Source organism: Hippopotamus amphibius, chromosome 5 (assembly GCF_030028045.1).
Source record: "Hippopotamus amphibius kiboko isolate mHipAmp2 chromosome 5, mHipAmp2.hap2, whole genome shotgun sequence".
NCBI lineage: Eukaryota > Metazoa > Chordata > Mammalia > Artiodactyla > Hippopotamidae > Hippopotamus > Hippopotamus amphibius.
In genome coordinates this window covers 114,708,790-114,730,062 of record NC_080190.1, presented here as the reverse complement: position 1 = coordinate 114,730,062, position 21,273 = coordinate 114,708,790, and the positions used below count along the sequence as shown (strand labels likewise).

Genomic DNA, 21,273 nt, shown 5'->3' with positions numbered 1-21,273 from the left:
GATTGAAATTGCATTTGCTTCCTACTCCCAACTCCTTTCCCCTTTCCATGTATAATTAAAAACCATATATGCTATATTTATCCTTCTGGTACTTGCTTTTTTCACTTAATGTGTCTTGGAGATCTTCAAGTCAGTTTATACAAAGCTACTTAACTCTTTTTAAAGGTTGCATGGTGTATTCTTTAGTATGGATGTACCATAATTCTATGATTTATTGAACTAGGCTTGTCATTTGGGTTGTTTTCAATTTTTTTGCTGTTCAGAAAAATGTTCTGCAAAGAGCATATATCTTTGTGCACATTTGTAAATATTTTTCTAGGTTTAATTCTTAGATGGAACTACTGAATCAAAGCATATTAAGAATTTTCACAGCTACTGTACCTTTGTTAAATATATTTTTAGTAGCTTTGTAATATTCCACTTTATGAACCTACCGTTATTTATTAATTCCTCTTGTTGATGCATTTAGATTATTTCCAGTTTTTTTGCCACTGTAAATGGTCCTGTGGTAAATATCTTTGTGAGTAGGTTATATTTTTTAAAAGGTAAGTAGTCTGAGAGGAAGTTGTCAACTATTAAGTATATTTCTGACACTTTACTTTCCTGAAGCTATATATTATAAAAACTATATTTAGTGGTAATATATTATTTTTAGAAAAATTGGAGCTTTGAGAAAGTCATGGCCTAGGGTTTTTAGTATTATACTCAAGAATTTTAGAATCTTTTATATTTCATTTTAGGTGTTGTCATCTGTAATGAAGAACACAGTGAAACAGAAGATTGAATAAAGCCTTGTAACAACTGGATTAGAGGTTTAGAAAAGAAAGTTAAAATTAGTTAAAATTTTAAAAAAGTTAAAATTTCATAATATTTATTCTTTCTTTTAAATAGATTTAGGGAGTAGAAATTAAAATTCAGTGCTACACCAAAGGATGCACTAATATTCTGCTTTTTTTCTCTTTATATGAGAGGAGGAGGTAGATAACCAAGAGATATAGTGATTCATAATGAAATATACTAAGTTGAATTTTATGATGTCAGTTCTTGGCATTATAATATATGTAACTGATTTAATTGTGGACATCGGTGTGTCTGTCAGGTTTTTCCATGAAGGACACTATGTTTTTGGTGTTTTAACAGTAAGCTTTATGCTCTTTGGAACACTTGTGGTCCAGTGTTTTAGTTATTCTTGGTTTAAGGCTGATTTAAAGAAAGCAGGCCAAGAAAGTCAGCATTATTTTCTTCTACTTCATTGCTTGCAAGCTGGAGTTTTTACAAGGTGAGCATATACTTTTGTTCATTAACTATCATTCTTTTATTCAGACAGAAGCTGCCTTGCTGTATCTGGGTAGTCAAATGTACAAAGGTCCCCTATTTGCATGTAGCACAAAGGTTACTTACTTCTCACTAGCAGTGCTTGTATGAGTCATTGAACTGTCAGAATTTTCCAGGTTCATTAGTAGAATGTTTTAATTTGCCTAATTAAGTTACTTTTTCTAATATGTTATCACTTTTTATGAGAAGGAAAAGGACTCATTTCTATGTCTTGTGACTCTTTTCTTCTCTATTGTATATTTTAAGACTGTTTATGTAAATATAGCCTATCACTTGCAACTCTGATAGAGCACTTAGTTTTTTAAGTTACTTGTAACATTGATTTAATGAAGTGAATTTTTTACTGCAGGAATGCAGTGGCCATGTGGTTAGCTAGGTACAGAATCATCCACAGAACTAAAGACAACCTTAAGAATCATGTTGTTTAAAGCCTACTTTATGGTTAAAGAAAATAGAGTCTAAATAAGCCCTGAGAATTTTATGGTTCTCCATATATCTAATTTCACATGATCTTTTCCTCATTATCTTAAGGGATTTAATTCTGTTGAAAGCAATATGATATTAAAGGTAAAGAGGAGAATTAAAGACAAATATTAGGAAGATATTTTGTTACACTTAGATTTTGAATTTGGGCTATTTTAATAGCCATCTTTCCCGAGAAAGATTTCAGTGGCAATAGAATTCTAGATGAGTAGTTATTTTCTCTCTGTATATTGTATTCTCTCATTTTTTTTTTTTTTTTTTTACATTGTAACTGTTGAGGAGTTAGATGTCATTCTTACTGTTGTTCTTTAAAAGTATTTTGTCTTCTTTTCCCTCTGGCTGCTCTTATGATTTTTCTCTTTATTTTTGGGTTTCTACAGTTTATGATATATCCAAGTGTAGATTTATTTTTATTTCTCTTGCTTGAGATTTGCTGATTGTCTTGATTCTGTGGATTATTATCTTCCATGAATTCTGCACAATTCTCAGCCATTATCTTTTCTAACATTTTCTTTACCATATTTCTGTCTCTTTTCCTTTTGGGACTCCAAACAAATTTAAGGTAGACTTTCTTGCTGTATCTAACATCACTGTTACATGTTAGATTGTTATTTAAGATTTTTCTTGTTTCCTGAGATAAGCTTGTATCTCTATAAACTTCCCTCATAGAACTGCTTTTGCTGTATGCCACAGATTTAGTATCATTGTGTTTTTGTCTCCAGGTCTTTTTTGATTTCCCCTTTGATTTTGTCAGTGACCCATTGATTGTTTAGTAGAATATTGTTTTTGATTTTTGCATTCTTTTCTTGTAATTGATTTCTAGTCTTATGCCATTGTGGGTCAGAACAGATGCTTGATATAATTTCAATATTCTTAAATTTATTGAAACTCATTTTGTGACGTCATGTGATCTATCCTGGAAAATGTTCCATGTGCACTTGAAAAGAATGTGCATCTTGCTGCTTTTGGATGGAATGTTCTATATATAACCTATTAAGTCCATCTGGTTTAATGTCATTTAAGGCCACTGTTTCCTTACTGATTTTCTGTCTGGATCTTACATCTCTCTACCAATGTAAGTAGGGTTTTAAAGTCTCCTACTATTGTTGTGTTACTGTCAGTTACTCTCTGTATGTTTGTTAATATTTGCTTTATGTATTTAGGTGCTCCTATGTTGGGTACATATCTATTTACAATTGTTATATCTTCTTTGGTTGATCCACTTATCATTATGTAAGTCCTTTTTGGTTTTTGTACAGTCTCTGTTTTAAAGTCTATCTTGTCTGAAATTAATGCACAGAAATCTCTTGCATTCCTATACACTAACAATGAAAGATCAGAAAGAGAAATTAAGGAAACACTCCCATTTACCATTGCAACAAAAAGAATAAAATACCTAGGAATAAACCTACCTAAGGAAGCGAAAGGCCTGTATGCAGAAAACTGTAAGACACTGATGAAAGAAATCAAAGACGATACAAACAGATGGAGCGATATACCATGTTCTTGGATTGGAAGAATCAACATTGTGAAAATGACTATACTATCCAAAACAATCTACAGATTCAGTGCAATCCCTGTCAGATTATCAGTGGCATTTTTCACAGAACTAGAACAAGAAATCTTACAATTTTTATGGAAATGCAGAAGACCCCAAATAGCCAAAGCAATCTTGAGAAGGAAAGACGGAGCTGGAAGAATCAGGCTCCTTGACTTCAGATTATACTACAGGGCCATAGTGATCAAGACAGTATGGTACTGGCACAAGAACAGAAATATAGATCAGTGGAACAGGATAGAGAGCCTAGAGATTAACCAATGCACATGTGGGCAGCTTATCTTTGATAAAGGAGGCAAGAATATACAATGGAAAAAAGACAGCTTCTTCAATAAGTTGTGCTGGGAAAACTGGACAGCTACATGTAAAAGAATGAAATTAGAATACTTCCTAACACCATACAAAAAAATAAACTTAAAATGGATTAAAGATCTAAATGTATGGCCAGACACTATAAAACTGTTAGAGGAAAACATAGGCAGAACTCTCTATGACGTGAATCAAAGCAAGATGCTTTCTGATCCACCTCCTAGAATAATGGAAATAAAAACAAAAATAAACAAATGGGACCTAATAAACTTAAAAGCTTTTGCAACGAAAAAGAAACCATAAACAAGATAAGAAGACAACCCTCAGAATGGGAGAAAATATTTGCCAACAAAGAAACTGACAAAGGATTAATCTCCAAAATATATAAGCAGCTCATGTAGCTCAATATAAAAAAAAAACCCAGATCCAAAGATGGGCAGAAGACCTAAATAGACATTTCTCCAAAGAAGACATACAGATGGCTAACAAACACATGAAAAGATGCTCAGCATCACTAATCATTAGAGAAATTCAAGTCAAAGTCACAATGAGGTGTTACCTCACACTGGTCAGAATGGCCATCATCAAAAAATCTAGAAAGAATAAATGCTGAAGAGGGTGCAGAGAAAAGGGAACCCTCCTGCATGTTGGTGGGAATGTAAATTGGTACAGCCACTATGGAAAACAGTTTGGAGTTTCCTTAAAAAACTAAAAATAGAGTTACCATATGACCCAGCATTCCCACTGCTGGGCATATACCCAGAGAACACCATAATTCAAAAAGACACATGCACTCCAATGTTCACTGCAGCACTATTTACAATAGCCAAGACATGGAAGCAACCTCAATGCCCATCAACAGATGAATGGATAAAGAAGATGTGGCACATATATACAATGGAATATTACTCAGCCATAAAAAGGAATGAAATTGAGTTATTTGTAGTGAGGTAGATGGACCTAGAGTCTGTCATACATACAGAGTAAAGTAAGCCAGAAAGAGAAAAACAAATACCGTAGGCTAACCCATATATATGGAATCTAAAAAAAATGGTAGAGATGACCCAGTGGCAGGGCAAGAATAAAGATGCAGATGTAGAGAATGTACTTGAGGACATGGGGTTGGGGGAAGGGGAAGCTGGGATGAAGTGAGAGCATAACATTGACATATATAATACCAAATTTAAAATAGCCAGTGGAAAGCTGCTGCATAACACAAGGAGATGAACTTGATGATTGGTGATGACCTAGCGGGGTGGGATAGGAAGGGTAGGTTAGGGAAGGTGGGAGGGAGGCTCAAGAGGGAAGGGATATGGGGATATATGTATAAATACAGCTGATTCACTTTGTTGTACAGCAGAAACTGGCACAACAGTGTAAAGCTATTTTACTCCAACAAAGATCTGAAAAAAAAAAAAAATTCCTACAAAGGTGCTTCATCCTTAGGGAGATTCATGGGAAAGACTCTGACAAATAAGACTTCTGATAACTAAGATCAATTTGCCCTCACACGAGAGGGACAACAATGGACCTTTCAGGGACTTCCCAAAGGTTACCTTCATAGACCAACAATATGTCATAGAATGGTAACCCAAGATCTATCCCTCCTTTTCTTCCTCACCAGTAAAATGGGCCCATTACATTAATGATATAACGTCAACATGTGAAGACTTGCCTCTGCTGCAGGACCCTGTGCAGGCTTTGCTGAAGCATCTGCAAGACAGAGGCTAAGCAGTGAACCTGCAAAAAATTCAATGCCCAGGCACTACCATGAAGTTTTGGAAGTTGTTTGGTCAGATAAGATGTGCACTGTCCCAGAAGCTGTACAATAAGTCCCCTACATATGAACCTTCAAGTTGAGACCTTTAAAAGACATGAACGTGCATCCCATCAATGTCAGGCGTGAATGAAATTGCAGCTTGCCGATGATCCTTCAGCTCTACCATCTCCCACCTCCTCTCCCTCCTCCATTCGGTAACTCTTCTTGCCTGTTCACTTGATGCCAGCCCCTTATGCCAGCTGTTGTATTGTACTACTATACTTTTCAAGGTACTGTATACTGTAAGATTAAAAATGTTTTCTTTAAAAAAAATAAAGTCTATCTTGTCTGATATAAGTATTGCTACCCCAGCTTTCTTGTGATTTCCATTTGCATGGAATGCCTTTTCCTGTATTCTCTCAGTCTGTATGTCTTTAGATCTGAAGTGAGTCTCGTGTAGGCAGCATGTATACAGGTCTCTTTTTTGTGTACATTCAGCTACTGTATGTGTTTTGACTGGAGCATTCAGTCCATTTACATTTAAAGTAATTATTGTTAGATATGTCTTATTGCCATTTTGTTAACTGTTTTGGGATTGTTTTGTAGTTCTTTTTTGTTTCTTTTACTCTCTTCGCTTGTGATTTGATGACAATCTTTAGTGTTATATTTGGGTTTCTTTCTCTTCTTTTATGTATCTATTATAGATATTTGGTTTGTTATTACTATGAGGTTCATGTATAATAATCTGATCATTATACTGATACATGATTAAGTTGATGGTTTAAGTTCGCTTTTTAACAACTGTGCATTTTTGCTTCCCACCACCCATATTTACTGTTTTCGACATCATATTTTACATCTTTTTGTTTTGTGTATCCCTTAACTACTTATTGTGAATATAGATGATTTTACTACTTTTGTCTTTTAACCTTCCTACTAGCTTTGTGAGTGGTTGATCTACTACCTTTACCATATATTTGCCTTTATCAGTGAGATTTTTCCTCTCATAATTTTCATATTTCTAGTTGTGGTCTCTTTTCCTTAGAGAAGTTCCTTTAACATTTCTTGTAAAGCTGGTTTAGTGGTTTTGAACTCTTTTAGCTTTTTTGCTTGTCTGTAAAAATTTATATTTCTCCCTCAAATCTGAATGATATCTTTGCTGAGTAGAGTATTCTTGCTTGTAGGTTTTTTCTTTTCATTACTTTGACTATATGGTGCCACTCCCTTCTGGCCTGCAAAATTTCTGTGGAAAAGTTAGCTGATAGTCTTATGGGAGTTACCTTGTACATACAGAGATTCTTCATTCTTACTGATTTTTTTGCTTAGTAGTTAGGGATGTTGGGACAAGTAGGTAGCCATTTGGAAAAAAATATGTAAACTATAACTGAACCTTCGCACGAAGTTCAGGCTTAGCCCGTGCTCTAGCATGGCACATGATCTTGAAAAGAGTTTCGCCTGTTCTGTGATGAAGGTGAAACCTTTAGAAGTATATTGATAGAAACATAGAGATGGGTACAGTATTGGGAGAGTGTTAAAATGTTGCAGTTTATGTCTTCAGCTTCCCAGTCTTTAATGTGACAGCATATGGGCTCTAACTCCTAACCAGTAGAAAATCTGAAATGATAAACTGGAAGAGTTTTGCTTCCAGAGTAGCACTAGGCACCAACCCTCCCAACCCCCAACACTAAATCCAAACCACCAGGACAAGAAAATTTTTTCCTCTGTTTGCCATTTAAATGGACAGACCACAGTAGAAATTGACCAGAATGGAAGTAAGAGGAAGCAATAGCCAGTATATGCAGCGTAAGAACAGTGAAGGTTTTGATTCACTTTAGAGTTGGGATAATTTAAGATTGCATGTTATGGATTATACACCTAGGTAAAATACCAGGCACCAGGATAAATTTCAAAGGAATCAAATTTATTTAATTTAATGTAAATTTATTTTATTTAATGTAAAAATACATGTAAGAAAACATGGGAAAATTCCTTTATAGCCTTGAAATGGGGAAAGCCTTTCTAATCATAACTCAAAATCCCTAGGCTATAAAAATTATGGATTTGATAGTAAAAATGCATGCCAATAAACAAAAGCAAAAATCTCCCTAACAAACAAACAAAAGCAAAGCAAAAAGGAAAACAGCTTTAACAGGAGAAAGTATTTGCAATTTTTAATAGGAAAAGGGATAGCTCTTTTAATATTTAAAGAGCTTCTGAAGTCAAAAAGAAAGAGGTCATCCACCAGTTGAAAAATGGAAAAACAATAAGGGTAGTTCAGAGAAGAGGAAATGCAAATGGCCCTTAAGTTGCCTGAAGGATGCTAAGCCTCATACATAATTAAAAAAATTGCCAATTAAAAATTCACTGAGATATTGTTCTTCACCTACCAGATTGGAAAAAATCCAAGTGATAATACACTCTTTTGGTAAGTCGTGGGAAAACAGGTACTCTCATACTTTGTTGATTGGAGTATGGATTGGTACAATCCCTGTGGAGGGCAGTTTGATCATATTTCAAATGCATATACCTTTAGGCCAGAAGTTCCTCTTCTGGGAATTGATCATACTTGCATACATGTAAAATGACACACGTACAGCTTTTCACTTGTAGTATTGTTTGTAACAGCAAAATATCGGAAACAACTGAAATGTCTTTTGGTAGAGTTGATGGTAGATCTATACAATGACACACTAACATAGCTATTACAGAGAGTGATAAAGTAGTTTATGGGCTGAAATGGAAAGATTTCCAAGATGTAGTTTTAATTGAAAAGACAAGGTGCAGACAGCGGTATGATATGCTACAGTCTGCTTAAAAAAAGATGGTGAAAAGGCATATATACATATATTTGTTTGTATATGCATAAAGAAACTCTAGAAGGGTGCATAAAGAAACTCTAGAAGGTTACATAATGAAACTAGTAACTGTGAATTCTTATGGTCATGGGGAAAGGTGAAAACTGGGTAGTTAGGTCATAGGAGTGGGATGGAGTATTTTCAATGAATAACTTTTAAAAAAAATTTTTTTTGAATTATGTGAATATTTTGCCTATTCACATAATTAAGAAAAGAAGAAAAGGAAAATTTGAATTAGGTTTGCTATTAGTGATAAACAGATACTTGATAAACAGAACAGACACTTCCTTCTTTTTGTCTTTCTTTCTCTTTGTATTTTCTTGGTACAGGAAGTGGCAGAGTACTGAGATGAATAGTGAGAAATAAGCAAAAATTAAAACATAAAAATGGGCAAATTATTCAAGAGTTTGTTTAAACTAGGTATGGGAAAACATGAGATTTACTAAACTACAGATTCATTTCCCTACGGAATAGATAAATTGAGTTTGTGTTGGTAGATGAAAGACAAGGAATGTCAACATCAATTATTTAGTAGGTGTGTCTCTTGCTACAAAGTATGTTCTTACTGCTGGGGGGGGGGGGGTGTCTGTTGAGTAGAATGTTTCATTTTCCAGAATATAAATTAGATGACACTTTTGTATTTCCATTTTGTGTATGATTTGTGATAAAACGTTTCTTTTTGCCAAAGGAAAGTTTTCCTTTGATGGATATATGAAAGGCATTTGTATTACTTAAAATATGGAAGTTATTATTGCTCTTTTTAAATAACTGGTAAAAAAAAAGTTCAAATCATGTGAAAGAGAGTACAATAGGGGATGAGCCTCCTTCCTCCCACAGGTCCCTAAGGTCGTCTTTATGGAGTTTTTATTTTATTTTATTTTTTTTGTGGCACACGGGCTTAGTTGCTCCGCGGCATGTGGGATCTTCCTGGAGCAGGGATCGAACCTGTGACCTCTGCATTGGCAGGCGGATTCCTAACCACTGCGCCACCTAGGAAGCCCTATGGAGTTTTTAAATAGGCGTTAAATAGTTGAACATTTTCTCTTACCTATTCTTCTATTTAAAACTCTTTAGGGAGAGGTCATCTGGTAATGTTCAAATTTCCTAGGGTGCAATATTTATGAAACTTGAAGATCTGGGCCCTTTACTTCAGTCTCTAAATATTTGGCGATTTTCCTAGATATCTTATTGTTGTTGGATTTCTCATTGAATTATGTTCTGATCAGAGAACATAATTTGTGTGATTATAGTTGTCTTAAATTTATTGACTTGTTTCATGGCCCAGCACATAGTCTAACTTGGTGAATATTCCACGTGCATTTCAAAAGAATTTGTAACTTGCCATTGGTGAGCATACTGTTCTATAAAGGTTAATTGGGACATGTACTGATAATGTTATTAAAATCTTCTATATTCTTACTGATTTTTTTCTTTTGGCCTACCTTTTCTTTCAGTTACTGAGAGATGAGTGTTAAAATGCTCTAAGATTGTGGATTTATCTTTTTCTCCTTGTACTTTTGACAATTTTTGCTTCATGTATCTTAAAACTCTACTATTAGGCACATTCAGTTGCCTTCTTGAAAAACTGATTCATCATTATGACATGACCCTCTTTATCTCTGTTAATACTCCTTGATTTGAAATCTATTTTGTCTGGGATACTTTATAGCCATACTGACTATTTTTGTGATTGCCTTTCAAATTATCTGTTTCCTTACGTTTAGAGAGAGTTTCTTGGAAATCACAGTTGAATCTTTATTTTTTTATCCAGTTTGACAGTCTTTTATTAATTGAAGTGTTTTAATCCATTTACATTTCATGTATTATTGTAGTTATTGATAAAGTTGTCTTCTGGGCCTATATATTGTTTTGTTTTTATTTTTTATGTTTGGGTTCATTGAGCTTTATGTTACTGTTTTTGGTCAAATTTGGAAAATATTTTTGATCAGTATGTTGTCAAATATTTTTTCTTCTGCTGCATTCTCTCTCTCTGTTTCTTTTGGGACTTCAATTACACCTTTGTTATTGAGGTTCTGTTAATTTTTTCCCCTAATTTTTTCTCTCTGTGTTTAGTTTGCTAATTTCAGTATCTGGGTCATCTGTGGGTATGTTCCTATCAACTGATATGTTTCTATTAACTGATTTTCCTCTTTAGCATAAGTTGCATTTTCCTCTTAATTCGCATGTCATGTAATTTTTTTATTGTGTAGTGGACATTGTGATTGATGCCTTGTAGAGACTCTGGTTTCTGTTATCTTCCATTGAAGAGGAAGCAGGTAGCTAAATTACTGGCACATTACTTTGATGTGTTGCAGAGGCTTGGTTTAGGCTTTGTTAGGGAAGGTATATTTTGCTTTTGTCCTTAGTCCTGGGGAAAGTCTCATAGACCTGAAATATGGTCCTTACTCCTAAAGCATGGCCCTTTTAGAGTTTCAGTGGGGTGCTTGAAGTATTTACCAAGCCTCTCCAATTTGGTGGAAGTCAAACTCCAGACTCTTCCCTGTGGTAGACAGCTGCCAAAAATCTCTGCTCATTCTTGCCATTTTTCCTCAGTTCCTTGGAGCCTAACCCTACATACACATAGTAAGGGTTCGGCCAAGGATTCAAGGAGAGTATACGCAGATCTGGGAGTTTTTGTTTTTACTCTGTGGCCCCCTCTTTTCTGTGATCCCTCTTAATTTCTAACTACTCTGGCAGATTCAACCTCAGCCCTCTCACTCTTTGAGCCAGTAATAATTTGACTTTCTGCTTGAGCTGTATCTGCTTTGTGCCATTTGGACTGTGGGATGCTGGTTGCGGAAAAGCCAGATAAATGTATCTCGTGCAGTATGGTTCCCATCTTTCAAGAGTTCAGTGTCCTTATGCTTCTTCCTACTTTTGGTTGCTCTTTAGTGCCTTGTTTTCTGTAATATTTTGTCTATAATTTATCATTGTCATCAGAAGGAGGGTGAGCTTGATACAAGGGAATCCATCATTACTGGAAGCTGTTGTCTCTTTACTGCAAATAAAAGAATACATTGTGATAAAATATGGTAAGAAAGCTCCTTCTGTTCCTTTTTCTTTGGCCTCTTCATAATTTTTCCCATAAAACTGAAACAATATCCCATTGATTAAAAAATTATATTCATACTGCCCGTCACATGAAGTTATCCTCAGATAAGCAGAACTTTGTATAGATTTGCCATTAATTGCTGCACAATTGGAAAATATTCCTCCCTAAAGTCACTGGAAATATTAATGTCCACATCTGTAAACAGCTCCATCTGTTTTTTTGTTTATTTGTTTGTTTGTTTAACAGGCACTGATATAGCACTTAACATGTACCAGATACTGGTCTAAGCATTTTACATGTATTAACTCTTTTAATCCTCATATCAACCCAATGAGGTAGTATGATGACTACCCCCTTTTTCAGATGAGGAAACTGAGGCATCACTAGAAAGTGATGGAGCAAGGATTTGAGCCCAAGCATCCTGGCTTTTTTAGAGTCTGTACACTTAATCACTGTACTCTGCTGTCTTTTCCACCCTATGCTGTGGGTACTAATTTTGCTTTGGGTATGTACCTATTAATATTTGTGAATTTTTCAAGTTTTTCAATTAGTCTTACATAATATACATACAGGAACTCACTATTGTGCCAGATATCCAGAAAAGACTCAGACACAAATTCACTTGTAAACCTCTCCTATAAATCCTAGACAGTGTTAATCATTTTATTCTGTATACTTTTACAACATAGTATTTACATTTCTGTGGAGTGTTTATTTCTTCTGCCTTGTATTGCAGCTAGCAGTTTATAGGCTTGACCTTCCTATTAGGCTGTAAGGTCATTGAAGGTGGAGGTCATGTCTTCATCATTTTTGTAGACATTCTACCCTGGCATCTAGTCCACATTGAATATAATGGACCATGTTATTCTAAAACTCTGATGGTAAAAATATACTTTTATTTGCTAGGTGAAGAATTTTGCATATCCATATATGTATACATCTTGTTTACATTGAGAATATCTTATATTTGTGTTTTACTTTCAGCTTTTCAAAGTCCTTTCATATCTACTCTATCTTTATGGAAAGCTTGTTATGACCTCTCATTTATTCATTCATTCAGTAAATATTTTCTGAGAGCCTGCTGTGTACCAGGTACTATCTTAGTTTCTTAGGATATAGCAATGAACAAAACAAAGTCCCTGCTTTCATGCAGATTTCATTCTTGTGAGAAGGTACAGATAACAAAAAATAAATAATATATCAAGTGATGATAAAGAAAAATGATGTAGGATAAAGAGGAGAATGTGGTGGACAGTGTGATCTAGAAAGACCTCTATGAGGAACTGGTAATTGAGTAGAGACCTGAATGAAGTTGAGTAAACTTATAAAATCTCTGAGGTTTAGAAGAGTTTAGCAAAGACAAAGGCCTTTAAGTTGGGGAAAACAGCAAGAAGGGTACACTGAAAGTGTGGGAGAAATGCGAGGGAAAGGCAGTGGTGTTAGTGCACGTGGGAGGCAGATTACAGAGGGCCTTGTAAGATGGGATGTTTTATTCTAAGTTTGATGGAAACCATTGGAACATTTTGAGTGGAGAGGCAACATCTGAATTATGGTTAGCAGGCTCAATCTAGATGCCACATAGAGAAAAGATGTATAGGGAGCAGGAGTAGAATCAGAGAGACCGATTATGAGGCTATTGAAGTACTCCAGGCTAGAGATGTTGGCTGCTTAAACTAGAGTGGAGGCAGTGGAATGATAAGATGTGTTTAGATCTGGATATATTTGAAGTTAGAACTAAGAACCAAGAGAACCTGCTGAGGAATTTTTATAAGGTAATAGAAAAAGGAAGAAATTGGAAATTATTCCCACATATTTGGTCTGAGCAACATGGTATGTGTTAGTGCCATTTACTGAAATGGGAAACATTGACAGAAGGAGCAGGTTGAAACAGGTTATATCACATCCCTAATTTTATATATGGGGAAACTGAGGTATAGGTAAAGAGTTTTGATAAGCTTTGGGCTAGAATCCTGGCTGTCTTATTACTAGCCTCAGATATTTTTGAAATAAGTGTTTCAGTTATTTTTGTTATTAATTTTATTTGAATGATGATGTCATGTTCATTTAAAAATTCTTTGTAAAGAAGAGCCTGAGCAAGGATGTTTTAGGAGTCTTTGAAATTTTATATGTTTTTCAGGATGGTAATTGTCACAGAGCTTAGCACCTTGTAGATTATGGAGGACAGTTGACCCTTGAACAATATGGGTTTGAGCTGTGTGGGTCCACTTATACGCAGATATTTTTCAGAGGTAAATATTACAGTACTACATGATCTGAGGTTAGTTGAACCCATGGATGTGGAACTGATGATACAGAGGGCCAGCTGTCACTTATGCATGGATTTTTGGACTGCACAGAGGGTTGGTGTCCCTAACCCCCATGTTGTTCAAGGGTCAACTCTAATTATTTGCTAGATTAAATTGAAAGAAGATTCAGTCTCATCCTCAGCCTTGACATTATCGTAAGGACATGTATTTGTCTTTTAGTTAAGAGATGGAAATTGCAGTTTGTCTTTCAGAAAGTAGTGGTTAAGACTGGGAATCATAAGATGTAGATTTGGACTCTCGGTCTGCCCCTTACCTGCTGTGTAACTTTCAGCAAATCACTCTACTGTTCTCAGCCTTACTTTTCCTATCTGTGATTTGAGAATAATACCTACTCATCTCTTGTAATTATTGTGAAGGTGAAAGAAGATCATGTATGCTTAAGAGTGCTAGCACACACTGGCACATCACACATGCAATAAAAATTGTGGCGTCTTGAATCTCAATAAAGCTACCGTGAAATGTTTACAAAGTTGAGAGAAATTTGTCATAGAGAAAGCTTGTGGGAAAATTCTATACTTAAACACGTTTCTTTTTTTCAAAATTATTATGTAAATTAACACACGTGTTATAAAGAATATGTTACTGAAGGTAAATGTTTATGTTTACTTTACAGGTATTGGTTTGCCTTGAAAAAGGGTTATCATGTGGCTTTCAAGTACAGCAGCAAAACTGATAACTTCGTGGAAGAACAGATTGATCCTCATAAAGAAGTTATAGATAGGGTGACAGATCTGAGCATGCTCAGGCTATTTGAGACCTACCTGGAAGGCTGCCCACAACTTGCTCTTCAGCTGTACATCTTTCTGGAACATGGTCAAGCAAATTTCACTCAGTGTAGGTCTTTCTTAATATCCTGTGTTAGATGGATGCCACTGATATTTTATGTCAACTGTGTAATTCTTTGGCAGGTTTTAGAATTATTTTTTGTTGTTTTTCTTTTTATAATTATCTATTTTTTTGAAAAGAAGTACATGGTTCAAATATCACAAAATAGATAAAGGTATACTGTCTCCCTCTCCCTTCTTCCTCTTCCTTTCTTTGTCTGCCCAGAAAAGAAACTATTACTGTCAGCTTTTTGATGATTCTTTAAGAAAAAAAATTTAAAAGCCTATGTCTCTCTCTCTCTCATTTTTTATAGAAAAGGTAACATAAAAACCATCTTTGTTTTTTGCGTTTAACATATTTTGGAGCTCTAACATATCAATACAGAAAGAATGCCCTCATTTATTTTTCTTATCTGTGTAGTATTACATACTATGGATGTATCTAATATTTTACTGTTCCAAAAAAGCTGCAGTGAATAGTCTCATGCATGCCTTCTTTTGCATGTGTGAAGTTTACCCATAGGGTAAATTCCCAGAATTGGAATCATTGGGTGAAAGTGCAAGTGCCACAAAACTAATGAAAGTTTTGCAGGTTGGCCAATATGTTGCTCTTTTATAGCAGATCTCCTCATTGGTGTTAAATGTACATTTTTAAAGGACAATTTGGTATTTGCATTAAAAAAATCTTTCAAAAGGTATTTTTTGAGATGTTAAAAAAACCAACTTATTTGGTGAAAATAGTCTCAATTTTCGTTAGTGACTAAGATTCCAGTGTGGACTTGGATTCATCTCAGAGTAGCAGATTGTCCTCTCTCCTGGAGTTCCCTCTGTGCTAGACTCACCTGTGAGATCATTTAATTTCCCCAGTCTTCCTCTTCCCAGTTTCCGTTAGTAGTCCCTTCTAATATTTTTACCTTTACTTTGATTGTTAGTGCATCACTGAAATGAACCTACTATATATGAGACCTCTTTTTCCTTGTGATGTAAATAATTTGTCGGTTGGGACTTACTATGTAGTCCCTGAAGCTAAAGTTCAGCATTTAGAGCTTACAGCCTGTATTATGGTAGATCTGCTGATGTTAACTGTGGCTGCTTCTGTGTGGTGGAATTATGAATGATTTTATTTATTTCATCTTATTTATACTTTTTTGAGTTTCCAAATTTTCTGCAGTAACCATGTATTGTTTTGATGACAGGAAGAATACTTCAAAAAGTAAAAAAAAAAAAATCTGTTTATATATAGAACCACTCCAGAAAAGTGAACAAATTCTTTATTCTTTGTTCCTTCCTGAAATCATGCTAAAGAGGAGACTAAGGAGTAAGAACAATATAAACCCATAAGGACAAAGAGAATGCAGAGTAGAATAGCAGATTAGAGATATCAACAAATATTTAGAAGATGGAAAGCAGATGGAAAACTTGGGTTATTCAAATCAGTTCCACCCCCATTAAAAGGCTGAATTATTTGAATCAGCTCTCCCCCTGAAATTATCTAAAACAATTGGGTAAATATTTTCAAAAATCTTCATAAAAGCTTAAAACAATCTGATACAACAGGCCACAATATACATGAAAGTGGGAATGCACCAGGGTTGAACAGGACTGTGAAGGCATTTATATCCTGAGGGTTTTTACTGAAACTTATAAACAGCAGATTCAGTTTTGATGGCTTCCCAGGGCGTAGAGGACTAGAGACAAAACTCAGGGCCCTCACAAAGGAGCGACATCTGGTAGAAAATCTTAATCCGTAAAACTGGCACACAAGAAGGCACCCTCCTCAGGGTAAAAGTGAAGTTACCTACCTCTAAACGAAAATTGAGTGCATAAACAAAAATAATACTATGTGGCTAAGAGAGAGAGGGAATGAAAGTACAAGACAGCAATAACATGTAAGTCAGGTGGAAGATGAGTGGAGTTAAACTGTTTTAAATTCCTTGTATAGTTCAGGAGAAAGGTAAAGTGAGAGTGGATCTGGGCTTTTTGAGGTATAAAACTAAAACAATTAGAGAGACCCTATTTTTGAAAAAAAGAATGTACTGTTAGGAAAAGGAAATTAGACATTATGTTAGTCTGCTTGCGCTGCTGTAACAGAATACCATAGATTGGGCAGCTTAACCAACAGAAATATATTTTCTTATAGTTCTGGAGACTGGAAATCCAGGATCAAGGTGCCAGTAGGGTTGGTTTCTGGTGAGGACTCTCTTTGGGTTTCAGATGGCCACCTTCTTGCTGTGTCCTCACATGTCTGTCTTTGTATGGAGAGAAAGCGAAATCTCTGGTATCCCTTTCTCTTTTCAAAAGGATACCAGTCCTATTAGATTCAGGCCTCACCTTTATGATCTTGCTTAACCTTATCTCCCTAAAGGCCCTATCTCAAAGTATGGTCACATTGGGGTTAGGGCTCTAACATATGAATTTTGGAAGGATACAGCTCAGTTCAGAAATAGTATGGAAGTAAGCATTTTTTAAAAAATAAAATAAATTACAACAAATTACAGGCATAAGAAAGCTGACCAATATGAGAAATTTCACGAAAGAAAAGTAATACATTTTTATTATTTTAATACTCTTATCAACTTTTTTGGCTGTATACTCTCTGATTGGCTTTTGATTTGTTAATGATTTTATAATAAAATTTCCATAGAAAAGAAAAAATTCATTCTTTTTTCCTAGCATAGTTAATAGAAATTTGTTTTTTGTTTATTTTGAATTTAGAGAAGGTTCTTTCACCTTCACAAATTATTGATAATATTGTATGTATGGTTTTTGGATTGTTGTCACATTTGGAAAAAAACTCTACCAATTTCTTTAATAATGTGGTGTAAGATCAGAGTATATCAAACATTTTTTTGATGAAATAACTTCACTGTTTGAATTGACACTAGTTTATTGTTGATGCCTCATTTAGTGAATAATGGGAGTCTTTTGTTTTCTTCACTGGTGTCAGTAATGTCAAATCAGAAGAAAGTAATAAGAATCTGTATAGATGTGACTGGGCAAGGCCGTTTCGTACCAGGAGAAATGCATAAACAAAGGCATGGTTTGGCAAAGACAAGGAATTTCGTTTGGATAGAGTGTAATGTGCAGATTAGATTAGGAAAATGAGCAGAAAAAATATATTGGAAACAGGTAGGTAAGGTGAAATGGAAAATAATGTCAACCTAATAGTGCCAACTGGATAAGAATAGACCATCATGCCTTAATGTTAAGGAATCAAAGGCCTGTTGATGGCAAGATAGTGAAGTGTTAAGATCAAGCAAACTGCCTGAGAATCCTAGATCTGTTACTTACTAATTGTAACTATCCAAGCAAATCTTGTAAACATATCTCCCTAAACCTAAACTATTCTCAACTCAATTTCCCTTTAGGCAGATACCCCAAAATGACTGCTTCAGTACACCTAGGGAAAATGTGAGAGAGGGAAAGTAGGAGTAGAGACAGGGAACTTAAGCAACTGCAGTTAAAAATGTCTTATTTTTCCAAATTTTATAAAAATATATGACAAAGTGAACACATTGCCAGGGCTTTGCCAGGCTTAGAAGGAGTCTGGGCAAGTGTGGGTCCCTGAAACTTAAGCTTCATTACCTTCATGATAAATCTACCTATGAGGTAAAAATATTGATTAACTTTTAACTTTGATATGTTTAATATGCATGTTATGATTTCTAGGAAAGCCACTAAAGAATAAAAACAGCATATCTCTGAAGGACGTGGGTTACTAGATTAAAAGGTTGATAAAAATGGCCCATACCAAGCCCATCATTACATTTCAGAGATGCAAAGATAAAGATAAGATTCTAGAAGATTTGAGAGAAAATAAAGATCATTTAAGGATAAGGGAAACTGAATGGCTTTGAAATTCTTAATGGTAATACTTGAGATTAGAATTTAATAGATCAAAGACTTCAGAGTTTCATGGAAAAACATTTTGAAACTTTGAATTCTATTTCTGTTGAAACTGTGTATCAAACTTGAGGGTAGAATAAAGACATTTTGAGACATGCATGGTCTCAAAAGTTCAGTTTAGGTGCAACTTTTCTCAGGAATGTCTGGGTAATGCCTGATCAAACCATGAGAATGAAGCAAGAAAGGAACGTTGGAACCGGAAACAGGAAGCCAGCACTGAAGAGAGGTGAAGGGAAGTTCTGGGAAGACAGGAAGCAAACCTTGACAACAAGCAGAACCACCTTCAAGCAGAAGGATGATATTCTTAAAAAACAAACAAAAAAACCTAATAGATATATATAAGGGAGTTTAGTTAATTTGAAGAACTTGCTAAGAAATACTGATGAGTCATGAAAAACTAAGCAAAGTAAGGAGCAATGAAAAGTTTTAAAAGAAAGGAAATATAATCAGAATGTAGTACTTGGCTGAGCAATTAAAAAAAGGCTGTACTTATGTAGCTATAATGTAAACACTGAATATTGGTTTTACCCCAAATTGTGATGTTTCTCTTTTGGGTAGAAGGAGGGAGAGGAAAGTGGAAGAAGGGCATGTATATACGTGTGCATGTGCAAAAATTCCCCCCCCCCCAAGTAGGAAATCAATACACAGTGTCTAAAGTAGATAAATTAAGAAATAGCACAGTACGTGTTTTATTTAGAAGTATGGCAGTAAATGCCAGAAGAAAAGCTAGAAGAGTTGATAGTGATTTTTTTTCTGAGAATCATGACTGAGAAGTGAGAAGGGGTAGAGCAAGCTACTGCTATTTTCCTTATAAGTTCTGTGGCTCTTACTGTTAAAAACTATGTGTATATACTGGTTTGGTTGAAATTAAAATCAATGATGAAAAAGACATCATAGGGCAATTTAGGGGAAAGTGATGTTTTAATTCAAATATTTTTGAATTAAAGAAGAAAGAAAAGTCCAACTAATTGTGCAGTCCAGAGTGGTATATGCTGAAACTAGGTGAATGGACAAAGGCATTTCTGATTCTCTTCAGTAGGTAGATCTATCTCAAGTCTGCCTTCCTGTCCTAATATATAGAACTCCAATGAGCTAAATGGGAATGATGAGCATTCTGTATTCTACTGTAAGTTATTTCCTTCTAATTCTCTAATATCTTTGCTTTCAGTTTTATAAGTTCCCAGCTTTGACAGTGGGGCTAATGACATGCTTTTCCAAAGTAGTCATAAACTTACTTTTCTGTTATTTGTTGTCAAAAAAGTGGGGTAAAGATGTCAAGCCTATCAGAGATTTGTAAGTTTTAGATCATATTTGTTCATTTGCTCCATCATCTTAAAGATATGGGAAATTGAGCTGCTGATACCTCATACTTATGTTAAATTTTCTGTTTAACCTCCCTCCCTCTCCTTCTTCCTGCCCTTTTCTCTCTCAGAATGCCATTTCTTAGTGAATTAGGTATGTGCCCAGGGTCAAAGCCAAAAAGACTGGAAAAGCTAGGACTGTAACTGTACTCTCTTAGAGAACTTCCACAGTATACAGTTTCCACTGTACCAGTTGCTCAATAAAATTTGTCCAGTGAATTTATTCACAGTCTTATAAAGCACTCTAACATAGTGGTTAAGGACACCAGCTTTGGAATCAGGCGATTGCAATTCAAAATTCACCTCTCTGCAACTTGCTGGATGTTTGACTTGGGTCAAGTAATATATATATTCTCTAAGCATCAATTCCTTTGTATGTAATACAAGAATATTAATATCTGTTTCAAAGGATTAGATGAGATGAGTATATAAAGTACCTGACGTGTTTGTGGGTGTGTATATACAGATAAAGCATGTATGGCATATAGTAATTTAATATTGCTGTTATTATTCCTATAACTATATCTTTAAAATTTTTTTTTTGTTTTGTAGATGCAGCCATCATGGTCTCTTGCTGTGCTATTTCTTGGTCGACTGTTGATTATCAAGTAGCTTTAAGAAAATCCTTACCTGATAAAAACCTCCTTAATGGACCCTGTCCCAAAGTCGTATATCTCTTTTACAAGTTGTTTACATTATTATCTTGGATGTTGAGTGTTGTGCTTCTCTTATTCTTAAATGTTAAGATTGCTTTACTTCTGTTGTTATTTCTTTGGTTTTTAGGTATATTGTGGGCATTTAAAGAACAAACTGATTTTTGTGCTTCCAGAAGTATGGAATTCATATACAGGATAGTTGTTGGATTCATTCTTGTCTTTACGTTTTTTAACATTAAGGGACAGAATACCAAATGTCCAATGTCTTGTTATTATATTGTAAGGGTATTGGCCACATTGGGGATATTGACTGTGTTCTGGTTTTACCCACTCTCTATTTTTAATTCAGACTATTTTATACCTGTCAGCATCACTATAGCTCTTACTCTTCTCCTTGGAATTATTTTTCTTATTGTTTATTATGGGACTTTGCACCCAAACAGAAGTGAAGAAACAAAACTGGATGAAGTTGATGGAAAACCAGTTCAAAGAGATTGTAGAATGAAATATTTCCTAATGCAGTAAGCTATTCACTTAGGAGATATGTTTTCTTATTTTTTGTTTCATTGGTTAGTAAAGAAAAAGTTTGTGTATATGTGTGTTGTTTCTTATTTTTGCCTTCTTTAATTTGAGACTAGTTCTAGTATATTAATTATGAATGTTAGAGAGTATAATAATGTTTTTATTATTTAATTTCTCATTTGGTTTTGAAGATCTTTGGTACTTAGATATATTTGCCTGTTGCCTGGTAGAGTTGCCATCTTGAGCCTGAACTGGTAGAAGTGGTTTGATTCCCATAATTAGAAGGCTGGAATTGAACTTGCCTCCAGCTTTCCTGTATGGTTTCT

At 34.9% G+C, this 21,273-nt stretch overlaps 1 protein-coding gene across 1 annotated transcript; it reads left to right on the top strand.

Moving 5' to 3' along the window:
- The first annotated feature begins 993 nt into the window (after positions 1–993).
- On the top strand, positions 994–20,950 carry XKR9 (XK related 9). The gene is made up of 3 exons (XM_057737389.1): positions 994–1,279; positions 14,292–14,512; positions 20,322–20,950. Exons 1-3 carry the CDS (start codon positions 1,008–1,010, stop codon positions 20,948–20,950), a joined length of 1,122 nt encoding a protein of 373 aa, XP_057593372.1. The 5' UTR covers positions 994–1,007.
- The last annotated feature ends 323 nt before the right edge of the window (positions 20,951–21,273 follow it).

Excerpts from the sequence above, each read along its gene's own strand:
- XKR9 (XM_057737389.1), top strand. The coding sequence starts at position 1,008 with ATGAAATATACTAAGTTGAATTTTATGATGTCAGTTCTTGGCATTATA. Across the intron at positions 1,280-14,291 it reads CAAGCTGGAGTTTTTACAAG|GTATTGGTTTGCCTTGAAAA; the intron begins GTGAGCATATAC and ends TTTACTTTACAG. Across the intron at positions 14,513-20,321 it reads TCAAGCAAATTTCACTCAGT|ATGCAGCCATCATGGTCTCT; the intron begins GTAGGTCTTTCT and ends TTTGTTTTGTAG.